This window comes from Ictalurus punctatus, chromosome 18, assembly GCF_001660625.3.
Source record: "Ictalurus punctatus breed USDA103 chromosome 18, Coco_2.0, whole genome shotgun sequence".
Lineage (NCBI taxonomy): Eukaryota > Metazoa > Chordata > Actinopteri > Siluriformes > Ictaluridae > Ictalurus > Ictalurus punctatus.
The window spans coordinates 207,228-220,779 of NC_030433.2; the positions used below are offsets into that span (position 1 = coordinate 207,228).

The 13,552-nt window shown below is 39.4% G+C and overlaps 1 protein-coding gene and 1 long non-coding RNA gene across 3 annotated transcripts in view; one reads left to right on the forward strand and one right to left on the reverse strand.

The window, feature by feature from the left end:
* acsl6 (acyl-CoA synthetase long chain family member 6) overlaps positions 1 to 8,105 on the reverse strand; it is a 33,541-nt gene extending 25,436 nt beyond the window's left edge. Inside the window, exons 1-2 of one of the 2 annotated variants that reach the window (XM_017492506.3) lie at positions 7,927 to 8,105; positions 975 to 1,195 (exon numbers count right to left, since the gene is read on the reverse strand). In XM_017492506.3, coding sequence (XP_017347995.1) covers positions 975 to 1,195; positions 7,927 to 7,972 — 267 coding nt within the window. In that variant the 5' untranslated portion in view covers positions 7,973 to 8,105. Of the gene's footprint in view, positions 1 to 974; positions 1,196 to 5,031; positions 5,162 to 7,926 lie in introns of those variants that run through there. The other variant, XM_017492507.3, reaches the window with a different exon arrangement.
* Positions 8,106 to 10,103: 1,998 nt separating this feature from the next.
* On the forward strand, positions 10,104 to 12,066 carry LOC108278858 (uncharacterized). Its single transcript, XR_001815414.3, has 3 exons — positions 10,104 to 10,241; positions 10,470 to 10,807; positions 11,240 to 12,066. It is a non-coding gene; the product is annotated as an uncharacterized LOC108278858 (long non-coding RNA).
* The last annotated feature ends 1,486 nt before the right edge of the window (positions 12,067 to 13,552 follow it).

Here is a 13,552-nt window from a genome sequence, read left to right on the forward strand (position 1 = left end):
TCTTTTCTTCGCATACCCCAGCATGTTAGGAAGTTGGGTCAGAGTGCAGGGTCAGCCATGATACAGCACCCCTGGAGCAGAGAGGGTTAAGGGCCTTGCTCAAGGGCCCAACAGTGGCAGCTTGGCAGTGCTGGGGCTTGAACCCCCAACCTTCTGATCAGTAACCCAGAGCCTTAACCGCTAAGCCACCACTGCCCAGTGCTTTTTAACTTTAGTGGCGTTTTACACTGTTTCTCATTCACCCATTCACATACACACTCACATGCAAAGGCTAGCCTGCCATCGGGAACAACTTGGGGTTCAGTGTCTTGCTCAAGGACACTTCGGCATGTGGGCCGTGAACTGGACCGCCAACCCTACAATTACTGGACAATCCGCTCTACCACCTGAGCCTAAGAGCCAGCTCTCACCGTGGCATTAGATTTGTGTCCGAAGGCACTGTCATTGAGCTAGAAATGAGACTCCACCTGTTCCCCATACCAGAGTTTAGTGGCTTTCACTGTGCATTGGAGAATGTAGCACGCCGCTTTGTACTCACTCATATCCCCCAACATGAGCCCTGCATTGTACGTGGCTATGCACGCATTCACCGCAGCTCGGATACTTTTTACCACCCATGGTTACTGGTTTGAAACAGCTTTACCAGTGTCAAGATGTTTGTGTCACACATGGTCATGTGGTGTTTTATGTAAATTTATGGTTTGAATTTACATTGGGTGGCTGTGGCTCAGGTGGTAGAGCGGGTTGTCCACTAATCGTAGGATGGGACTTAAATTATTAGAACACTACAGACTGGTGTATGTAGAATGATAGGTAATTTGATCTGCAATTTTCTCAAGGGAGGAGGGAGAAACACTGACATGGCTAATCCAACTGGAAATAAAAGTAGGAAACCCCAGGACATTGTGGGTTTACCTAAGTCCCTATTTAAATTAAGCCTGTACGAATAGGGTTTTATAATCAAGTATAAATACCTCAACTTCTTCAGACTGGTGGCGAAGGTCACATGGGGGCATGAGGGCACGCGGGCGTGTTGCCAGCCAGTAGGCCAACATGGCAGTCAGAGCACCAAGCCCAAACAGTGCAGCAGTGGGCGTTGAACAGATCAGATGAAACAGCTTTTCCAATTTAGCTAGCCACAGGCTAATCACCAGCTCCTGCACCTGCATCCTCTCAATCAGCGTAGTGCTCAGCTCTGAGAGGAGAGGGAAAGAAAGAGAAGCAAAAAAAACATTGAAATAGGCCTACAGGACCTAGACATACATTTCATTCTGGATGTCTTAACCTAGCACAATTATGCTATGTGGAATGGAGAGCAGATCACAAGTGGACAGTGAAAATACAGGTCAGAATGGAAAGAGCAATGTGACTGATACATCCCAGACAATAAAAGGTTAGCAGTTTTCCTGAGGAATCATGCTAGTTTTGAACTGACTAGCCACACTGATGATGCATGTAATGGGTTGATTTTTATTGTCCTTGGCTTGATCTCACTACAGACTGGACTTCTTACTAGTTAAGCTACTTTCATCTAGCCTCCACTGTTGTCTTAGTTCCAAACAGTGGTGGCAGGTGGACTCTGGAACTGCCAGTCTCAGTCAGAAAGCTGACTTCATCTGTGAGACCTGGATCACTCCAGAACATTACTATGTATACTTTATTTTGACCCTTCCTTTTCTTACACCACATGTGCAGCAGTCCCTTCCTCTTTCTTTAACACTTTCCTTAAGTTCTACAGAAGTGACCCTGCAGATTATATAGTCTAGCAAACCACCTGTTCACTGGAATCCCTCCCTTCCAGAATTCTCCAGACCATCTCACAAGGCTTCGTACCCTTCATCTCTTTCATCATAAATGATTCCATAACTTCTCTCCATGTACTGAATGCCTTCAAGACAGCAAGGGTAATTCCAGTCCTGAAGAACCCCCTCTAGATACGTCAGACATCTGGTATAACTATTCTTCCTAAGATTCTTGAACATGCTGTGCAGTTTTCTCTCTACCTTACTGTCAGTCACAAGATTCTCCTATCTATCCTATTGAGCCCCCTCCCCACAAAACCCCCCAAAAAACCCAGAAAAGGCTTCTCCATGGTCAGAGGAACACCTTTCTCAGGAAGGTGGAGAACTTTGGCAATAGTGGCTCCTGATAGGGAAGAGCTGGGACTGAAGGTAAGTCTAAAAAGTGCAGCCCAATTGACCCCAGTACCCTGTGGGGACCACCGATCATCATCCCAGAGAGCACAGGTTGCCAGGTTGCAGGAGGCAGAATTTTCTGATGTGTTTTTGCCTCTACTCAGTAGCACTGACTCCATAGAATACCACATAGAGACTCTCCAGGTATGGTTGTATGCAGCGGCCCATACTGGCTCCATGAACACAAGAAAAATGTGGTTCAGGATAAACTCAAGGGTATGCACGACATGGGAGTCCCACAGTGAGACAGTGGTGGTCTTGATGCCCAAGTAATCAGAATAACAAAGTAATGGCTAATGATTATTTTACTAAATCACACTGTACATATTCTAATAACAATGCAGAAAAAGCATACACTTACCCATGATAAAGGAAAAAGCACACAGGTGATAAATGTCCTCACTCAGAATCAGCTCAGACATGCCATAAAAAGCAGAAGTTGGTTTTAAAAAACAAAGCACCTAAAAGTGCAAACTCAACAGGTCTCGAGAAGTCTGAGGCAAAAATAAGCAGATTGGAAAGAATCTAAAAAAACCCAGAGAGGACATCACCCAGACACCAGATGGAATGGCACATTAGGCAAACCAGGGGTGTTTCAACTGTATAAAAAGGGAGCCCCGTTTCAGGGGACTTTCAGATAACTCTGGGACGCCCCTCTGTGCAAATCTCATGTGGTGAGCAGAAATAAACCCTTGCTATTTCCTACTCAGGCCCACTGTGTTTTTGTCATCCTCAAACTGATGTAAGTACTTGATGATATAACTTAGCTGTGTTTTTGGAAAATTAGAGACAACAATGCTCCATCAGTTACGCATGGCAAGCTTTTATTTGACACTGGATTTAACTAAGGGATATTGGCAGATTCCCAGTATCTCATGAAAAAACATCCTTATCCACTCCATTTGGGTTACACCAGTTTGTCACCCCAGCACCATTTAAATGACACATGGACAGAATCCTCGGCCAGCACAATGCACATGCCACTGTGTACTTTGAGGACATTATCATTTATAGTAATAATTGGCAGCAGCATTTGCAACACCTGAGAGTTGTTCTGAGATCCTTGAGATGGGTGGGACTCACAATGAACTCAAAGAAGTGTGCATCTTGGTGGGTGGAAGTGCAATATCTGGGGTTCCACTTGGGTCATGGACAGGTTTTGATAAGATAGCAGTGACTGCGGCCTGCCCAAGTCCCAAGACCTTAAAGGGGGTGAAGCGGTTCCTGAGGCTGGCTGGCTGCTATAGATGGTTTGTATCTAATTTTTTGGACATTACCAGCCCACTGACTGACTTCACTAAAAGGGGGCATCACATCCATTCCACTGGATGGAGCCATGCAAGCGGGCTTTCTGCCAGGTAAAAGAAGTTTTGTGCGGGAGCCTGCTGTTACATTCACCTGACTTTTCTCTCCTTTTTGTTCTGCAGACTGACACATTGGACAGAGGGCTGGGGGCTGTTTTGTGCCAGATGGTGGAGAGAAAGGAGAGGCCCATGCTGTACATCAGCCAGAAGCTGATAGTGATAGAGAGTGGGCTGTCATCACTTTCAGGGGGAGGGGCTAAAGGCTGGATGGCTCCCCGGCCTGAGTTGGGTGGTGAGGGTATGTGGCAGCAGAGGCGTGTTTGGTTCTGTGGACGGAGGGGAGGTAGTTTAAACCAGCAGGTAGCACGTGATAATTCTCACCTGCATGTAATTAGTGAAAGTTGATTTGTTTGTGTCTCTTTGTGCTTTCATTTGCCTCCCGTAGAAGCCAGAGTGAGATTGAGACAGAGGCCAACCAGCACAGAGATATGTGTGTTTATAATTAAAAATGCTGAAAAGCAAAAGTAAAGTTGCAAATAAAGCTATTTTGAGTGACTCCAAGAATGCCTCCCACTTCCTCATTCTCTAACCACGATAAGTGTCACAACAAGCTTTACTAAATAGTGGGTTCGCTAGCTGTGTGAATACTTTCTTTTTGCCCTGTGATCTTTATTTCTGATCATTTGCATGAGAGTAAAAATACCCCTTGGAATCTCAGCACAGATACACGTGTAACACTATAGAAAAACAGCATATCATACAGATCATCAAATGTTGACAACGAAACAGCAGTCAAAGATAGCAATACCTGAAAACTTTTGTAAGCAACCATATGCAAAGCAAACATACTGTATGTGAAATCATTGCTTAATTGTTTAACAAGGCCTGTCAGGTTGAGCCTGTTTTTTACATGGTAAGATTAATGAAAAGGCAGTATCTATGTGTAGGATATTGATTTAGTATTTAGATATATAGATCCATCTGAATCTTCAAATTTTCTTTCTTTTTTTTTGTGCTATTTATTTATTGTACATTATTTAAAATTAGTTATTGCAATTGAAAAAAAAACTAATCAGTCAATTATGAAAAAAAGACTAGTCAGTTCTAAAAATATGACTTTGTTGCAGTTCTACCTCTGACCCACCCACTCTCTCCATCTGCAATGTGTCATCAGCAATTAGGCTGTTCTACCTTGGTGATTATTGCCTACTAGATGAGACTGCCGAGTCATATGAGTAAATTTTTGTTGTAGTCTAGTGTCTATTCTCTTGGTCACAACATGCAGATTTATACATTCTATAGGAATATACTAACATTAATTGTTTTGCGCATACAGATCTGTACTCTTACAACAGTCTCTTTCAAATAGTAAAATTCAGCTTCTAAGCAAACGTCTTCAGTATTACTGCAACATTTTTTTTTTCATAATTACATGCTAACAAATGAAAGCACACACTGTTCCATTAACCACTGTAGAAACCTGCATCAAGATGCAAACAATTACATTTATGATTTAAACAGCAATTACTTACAGAACTGGAGACAGATGGAGTGTACGCATGTGTGTCTTGCATTTAGCAAACCTATGACAACCTGCTATCTTTGAAAGATTAAAGCTGATAAGGAGTGCTGAGTGGCGGAAAGAGGGATAACACCAAACGCAAAATTAACCCAGCCTTGCTGGCCACCGTATCACACCACACTCAGCAGATACGGTTCTCATCCCCCTCCCCCTCTATAATCTGTTCTGCTCTCTCTATCCTTGGCTATATGATATACTGGTCTTACCTTACAAAGCACATCAAGATTGCACTTTCATTAACATACTCAGATATCAGATATGTAAACAAACAGAACAATAGTGGAACAACATTTGAAGTAAGGGCAATTTATCACTCCACCCTAGACTTACTAGAAATTATTTGATGAGTCATTAATTTGTTAATTTGTAAACCATTGGCTTGAAACTGTTAAAACAGTTCCTAGAATGTTCACAAATATAGAAAACTTTCCCATAGAATTTTTTTTTTTTTCATGCCACATAAACCCTTACAAGATTCACATGCTTGTTTACAGTTCTAGAATACTGATCAATTTTACCAGGTTTCTTTGAATGAGTCTACAAGCAATTGTGGTGGGACCATGAGCAATCAAGCACTGGGCATGGTGACTTTGTGCAGATTCTGCCCTCTGCAGAATACAGATACTTTAACACTTAGGGTGGGTTGCACCAATAAGGATTAAATTAAGCACAGTTTAGAGCTAATCTAGGATTTATTGATCTGGGTTTTATTTAAAATCTAGTTGTGTTGCAACTTAATTTTAAACACAGATTAACAAATCAGGGATTAGAATTCTAACCTGCGATTAAAACCTCCATCTATGATTAATTTTCTCCAGCATGATGGATTCGCCATTGACAACATTGCAGCAGTGCACGTGGATTTCATAAACGTGGAAATATATGAATTCTCCAGTGTAACTAAACAGCAACAATGTAACTCTTTCACTTCCACTTGCGTGACTACAAAGGGATCATGAACTTTAAACTTTGAATGAAAAAAAAATTCGACTGCCATTATTAACCGCTCATACACATAAGCGATACAGGCTGAGAAAATGAAAAAAATAAAATACAAAAATTTAAAATCTGAGTTTTAAGTGATGGAGCAACAAGATTATAGTTAATCCAGGTTTACTGTGAAATTAAATCCAGGATTAAAGTGATGGTTAAATGTAAGCCTGCTTATTTCAAATAAGGTTTAAAGTTTGGTGCAACAGAAATATTAGATATACCTTGATTTAATCTAGATTAAAGCTTAATCCTTATTTTTGTGTCTAAACAATTCAAACTAAAGTACAATACCCTGCCAGATAAATTACAGGGTTTCAACCACTTAATTATTAAGGATGGGTCAAGTTCTCTGTCTCTAGTTCTACCTGGCTTGTTGCATAATTGATAGAGTGAAGTACCATCAGAGGTGGGTAGTAATGTGTTACATTTACTTCGTACTTCGTTTACATTTACTTGAGTAAATGTTTGTTTTTTTGGGGTGTGTGAGAGATTTTGTGGTGAAAATGACAGGTTCTGTGTTAGTCACAGGACTGGGACATGCTGCTTCATCTTGAACCCATGTTTTAGAACATACAGACTTTCAAGGAGAGATTCAGGATTGTCCCATCATTTTAATCAGATCCGAAGTAACTAGTAACTTGATACATAAGTAGTCTTCCATCCATCCATCAATCCACCTTCTATACTGCTTATCCTCTTCAGGGTCACAGGGAAACCTGGAGCCTATCCCAGGGAGCATCAGGCACAAGGCGGGGTACACCCTGGACAGGGTGCCAATCCATCAGGGCACAATCACATACACACTCACACACCCATCCATACACTACGGACACTTTGGACATGCCAATCAGCCTTAAGTAGTCTTCTTATTGGATAATTTTTTTTTAGTAATTATTAACATTATTACTTTTACTGTTACTTGAGAAATTGTTTTTATAAGTAGTTTTACTTTTACCTGAGTAAAATTTTGGCTTCTCTACCCACCTCTGAGTACCAGATGGAGAATATATGTGTGTGTGTGTGTGTGTGTGTGTGTGTGTGTGTGTGTGTGTGTGTGTGTGTGTGTGTGTGTGTGTGTGTGCGAGGTCTGTGTGAATAAGACCTAACGCTCGAAAATTTTCAAATTACGATCATCGAAACCGGTTGCTCAAACGGCTCCTAACGACGAGGTTGCATTGTGGTGTGGGTTTTTCAGAACCATAGTGTGGACAGCTCCCGTCAAATCAGACCCAACCCCACAAGTTCGCGATATAAACGGCAGCTCCACACGAGTGTCGTATGTTGTATTCCACAATTCACAATTCACAGCACATGGGCATGGATTCTATCAAGTCGTAACCTTTCATCATGTGAGAATAAATGAATGGCGGTCAGATAGGCTGTAGCCTACAGCGCTGTACGTATGTTATCCTATGCCGCTTTGCACGGGCCTTACAATAAGCCGCACTATATTAAAAGCTTTAGTGGACGTCTCTCTAATATCTACTCTAACTATATATGAACTAATGTGTGAATGATTTTTTATCGATTTCATTTCCATCCATACATTTGCGTAACGTTACTCTCTATTATTTATGGCCTCACCGCATCGCCGCATATCCTATGCGTCTCAACCTTTCCAAGTAACGCAGTTGCTCTTATTGTGTCCTTCCGCAATGTTCCAACTCCAAAGCTCGCGAAATAATAGATTTCAGATTGCTAATATCTAGTATGGAATGAATTGGTGCAGTATTACTTCGCGTCTGTCATTACTAAAATGAACATGGTTTCTAACCTTGTGAATATACGGTTAACCCAAGGTCGTCATCCAATACACCGTTACACCCATTTCCAATTCGGATATTTAACTTACCTAGTATGATCCAGAGGGAGCCTGCCATTAGAGCGAAGGCGAACATTGCGTCATTGAGAGCTCGGTCTCAGCAGCATGCCGACTGTATTACAAGTCCTAGCTGCTAACTGTGAGATTATACGGGACAATAAAGTAAGGCTGGGGCTCTCACCAGTGGCAGTAGTCGACTGTTACGTTGATAGGGGAAGGTTGAAAGGGAGACCTCGAAATGTGCACTTTCAAGTGAATATTTAACATTGGGTTAATATAAAAAAAAAAAATGATGATTAAGACAATAGGCAATATTGATTCATTTGTAAGGTTTAGACGAGGCTGTTTTCAGGCAAGTAATTCAGGCAGTGAATATCACGATTATCTGAGAACAACAGTGTTAATTCATCAAGTTAAATCCTCCCTATATGCTAGTTTTTGTCAGGAAAGGTCTGCACACCTTACCACTTTCTTGCTAGTAGTTTTGTATAATTACATCAATAAACATTTGAATTAAACGATTTTTTTATATTTTAATGCTGAAACAATACAACAACCTATACATTACAATATAAACACATTTACCAATAACCTGTTGTTAAAATGACGACTGACGAATGCTACTGCCCGGCCTGGCTGAAATCAACATCACTGCTTAACCTGTTAAAAAAACAAGAATTGAAAGACATATCAATATTATTTGATAACAAAATAAGGAAACATATATAGCCTACTCTTGTTTTAAGTGCTCTCTTAAAAAAAAGAGGTTCCTTGTGGTTGCTTGTATTTTTATATAGAACCCTGGGGTTCTGTACTTGGCCAATAGTACATTTTCACCAAAAAATTGTTCTTTGCAGAACCCTTGGAGAGCAAAAAAAAAAAAAAAAACATTTATATTAAAACAGTTTTATAATTCAAATAATGTATAAAGTTGAATCAATGTCAATGCTTTTTGGAAATTTCTTTTGGATCACCACTTACACTGAGGTGGTGTACATATGGTGTATATACTACCTGCCCAAATAAAAAAAGTCACACACTATAATATTTCATTGAACCGCCGTTAACTTTTATTACGGCACACATTCATCATGACTTTGTTTTGACAACCTTATGCAAAGTCACAACATTTATTTCCATCCAGAGTTGCATTATTTCTTGACCAAGATCTTGTATTGAGAACAGAAGAGTCGAACCACTCCGTAAAGTGTTCTCCAGCACATCCCAAATACTTTCAATGGGGTTACGGTCAGGACTCCATTGATGGGATCCATTGAGGGGTATAACCTGGTTATCAGCTGACTTCATTTTTTATTACAGGTGCATCTTTAAAAAAACGTGGAAAAGTTCATTTTTTCCATAATTTCATTCAAAAGGTGGAACTTTCATATATTCTAGATTCATTAAACATAAAGTGAACTATTTCAAGCCTTTTTTAATATTGATGATTACGGCTTACAGTTCATGGAAATGAAATGAAAATTCCAGTATCTCAAAATATTAGAATAAACCATTTATAATACAGAAATGTATTATATTATAAATATAACGTCCTGAAAAGTATGTTAATGTATGCACTCAGTACTTGGTCAGGGCTGCTTTTGCATCAAAATTACTGCATCAGTGCGGTGTGGCATGTAGGGAATCAGCCTGTGGCACTGCTGAGGTGTTCTGGAAGCCCAGGTTACTTTGATAGCGACCTTCAACTTGTCTGTATTGTTGGGTCTGGTGTCTCTCATTTTCCTCTTGGCAATACTCCACAGAGTCTCAATAAATCTGCCAACAAAATAACAAATCTCAAAACAAATGAACAAAACAGACAAAACGGAAAAGGTAGGTAGGCCTATAGTTAGCGAATGGAATACTGACCGCTGATTGGGCGAGGCATCTATCAATCAAGATATACAGGAAGTACAGCAGGCTACGGCAGTGGGAAGTTGATTAGTTTGTGGATTAAAATATGGCGTTCTGCTAAATTTCTGCAGTTCATCTGGAAAAAATCTGGAGGTTTTAAAAGAGACGATATAAAACGACTGCGCCCGTGTCCACCAGTGGTGTGCAGAGCGAGGCTTCGTGGTACACTGAAACAGGACAAGCAAATGTGCCATATTGTCTCGAGGCTTCGAAACAATCCGACACCCGTCTCCACGGTGACACCTAGTGGTCACTTGCAGGTGTTGCTATGAAACAACCTTGACAACGATTCAGATAAGCCTTAACGAATTATAACCCACATGTTGTTTGTGTCAAACAAGGAAGTGTGTGGGGGAGTCGATGGTGTTTTCAAATGGTATGCTGCTGCCTTGGGTTTGAATCCTGGGTGAAGTGTGCCTGTCCACATCATTGTAAGAGCCATTTAAAAAAAAATTGTTTGTTTGTTTGTTTTTTTTGTTTTTGTTTTTTTAATGTGTTGAGTTTTTAACATCTGTCTGACAAGTACAAGAGCTGGGTTTTGTAACCTGTAGGCTCCTTATTGTGAATAAGGTTTAATAAATGCAAAACTTTCCAAATTTTCTCTCACCTACGTAATAACCCACAGCATCTGGCCATGTCTTTTTTTTTATTTTTATCAGGTAATTCGGTGGGATTTCATGTCAGATTATTAACAAGGCATCCTGAGGCAAGCACTGAGCAGGGATCAGTCCAAACACTATTGAATAATTTCAGTTTTATAAACTTACATTATAAAACTGACCGGAGAACAGTTCAAATTATTTATTAAACACTGGTTCATTGGTTCACCTGGAGATCAACACAAAGAAGAAGAAGCTGAAAATGAAGCAAGCAAATAGCAAGTTGAAGCTGCTGGTGTCTTTGATGTCTGAACGGCGAGAGCTTAAAAACGCCTACAAGAATGTTGATAAGAGGGAGTTGTTGTGGCAAGGAATTTCCAAAGAAATAGGATTCGATGGTGAATTTCATTTACTTTTTATTTCCATGTACATAGGCTTGTAATCCCTTTTTCACAAACTTGTAACCATCTTCATCGTTTGTGTGCTGTGTAGTGGAGGAGGTTAAACTGAAGTGGAAAAGTGCATATATATATATATATATATATATATATATATATATATATATATATATATATATATATATATATATATATGTGTGTGTGTGTGTGTGTGTGTGTGTGTGTGTGTGTGTGTATGTATGTGTATATATATATATATATATATATATATATATATATATATATATATATATATATATATATGTATATATGTATATGTATATATACGTTTAAATTCAGAAACCAAATAATAAACCAAATTTCCCTCTAACTGCACAAAAAGAAACTAACTAACTAACTAACAAAAATACATTTTCTTCCCTCTCTCCCTAGCTAACCCAAAACCAGGAGAAAAACGAACCAACATAAATGGCTCCGACTTCCTACTAACCACTATTACCAGTGCACTATTTGCAAAGGTGAATATTAATGTGTGTTAGATAACAAAGAGCATAAATAAAGTCACAAACAGGCAGAAGGTCATACACAGGTTAAATCAACATACGTAAAGAACTCCTTAAACACAAAGCAATGGCAATGATCTGCCAGGGGATGGAGACTGACGCGCCTTAAGTACACCTCCGGAAACGTGCAGCCAACCAATCCTATTGCACAAGGCCGGAGCAGGCGTGGACAAGATGTGATCATCCAGTGGCAAGCCAGAACGTGACACATACAGTAGGTGGGGCCTAGAGAAGAGGGAGGAGACAAAAAGCAACCATCCCACCACTGCCATAGACACACGAATGGCATTTCGAGCAAACATAAATACACTGAAGAACGTAACAAGAATGCAAGAAGAATGGAATGCAACATGTTTTACATGTAAAATAAAACACGTTATTTCAACCTAGTTCTCTTGTTCAAAGTAGTTATAGTGTTCAGAAACATTTGTGATATTTCATGTTCCATACCTGTCCATTATATAGTTTTATAAAAGTCATAAAAGTTATAAAACAATCATAAAAGTTTTTTTCACAAAAACACAAAAGCAAAAAAAATCTATCAAAACAGATTATACAAATATATGTGGATTACCTTAACTTGTACACACAGGAATAATAAAAATACATACATATGTAATACATATGTAATTATTTTGAAAAATCAACCAAAGGACAGACAAAGAATTTCTTGATTTATTTCAACATTTATTTCAACTGCAAATATCACAACCCTCTTTTGAACTCTTCACTTTCCTAGCTTTGCAGGCCTGTAAAATATTCTAATGATACATTTGTAGTCCAACATCCTTGGCGACCTAAGGCTGTGTTCACACAAATTTTTGGAAGCAAACAGCACCTGATTTGCATAATAATCTTATGGAGTAGACCATATTTTCAAAAATGAACTAAGCTTCTTTTGGGATGCGCTCAACTGCATTTTGCAACAGCATTTTATTTTATATGAAAAAACGCTTTGATCTGCGATTTTCATCAGAAAAAGACATTACGTGCGAACACAGCCTAACTTTGTTTAGCTACCAAGCCCTGTTAAATACTAAGCTTAGTTCTGTTGAGGTATGTTTATGTAACCTCAACTAACTAGCTTCACTGGCTAGCATAACTTAATTCAGTACATGAATATCTATGTAAGTTAGCAAGGTTAGCAATTTCATTAGTTGTAAAATAGGCTACATTGTTATATCTTTTCTCTATTTGCTATCACTGTTGTTAACATCCACAAGAACTACTCCCTAACAAAAATGTTGGAGGTAGGAAAAACCCTGTGGTGTATACATTTGTGTATTATTGATCTTTTATCATTGTTGTTGATCTGCCTGTTCTTTGCTGTTCATTTATAAAATGTAAAAAGTTAACTGTATTATGGATCCTTCTGTGTAATGTTTTCTTAGTTAAAAGCAGCTGCTGTAAAATAAAGTAACCCACGCAGCCCATACAACACTCAGACAGTGCCCACTACAGCCCATGCAAGGGTGCTCTATGTACCCTTGTTGCTGGTCCATAATACAACAGCCTTACATCTGGCCTATCTGGACCCCATCATTAGCCCATGTGAGGACACCATGAAAACTACAGAGAAAGGAAGGTTGGGCCCAGCTTAGCTGCCCACATAGGCCCCAGTTTCAAGCCCATTTGGGATTATGTGGACATGCTGGCTGGGTAATTACTGACATGTTTACAGAAAAGTCCTCAAATTAAACCGACTCAAGAGCTCCCTCTACAGGTCTACAAAATTACATACCATTTCCCGGAAAGGCTAGGGTTTCCTACAATGGCTCAGCTCTCTGGGATCCTTTAAACGCTGAACTGGAATCACTCAGGGTCGCTGTTTAATGAACCATGCTGATATCCACGTTAGCATACAAGTGGAGCTGGAGATTGGCACATCTGAGCATTTTCAGCATGTTTTGTATATTTAAACATTAAAAAAAGTGTTAAAAACCTTAAGGTGTTGTAAATTAGTAAAATATAAATATATATATATAGTTTATTTATTTATCATTGTGAGGAATCACATGTCTTTTTGCATCAGAGATGTTTCGTATTTTCACACAAAACTGCAACCTCTTTTTGCTGTAATAGTGTGCGTGTCTGTGTTTGCCTCAACCACAACGCTGTTCTTACAACCTCAAGTATCATGCATAGCTCATAACGGCGTGATTTCTCGGAAATCACCCCAGTT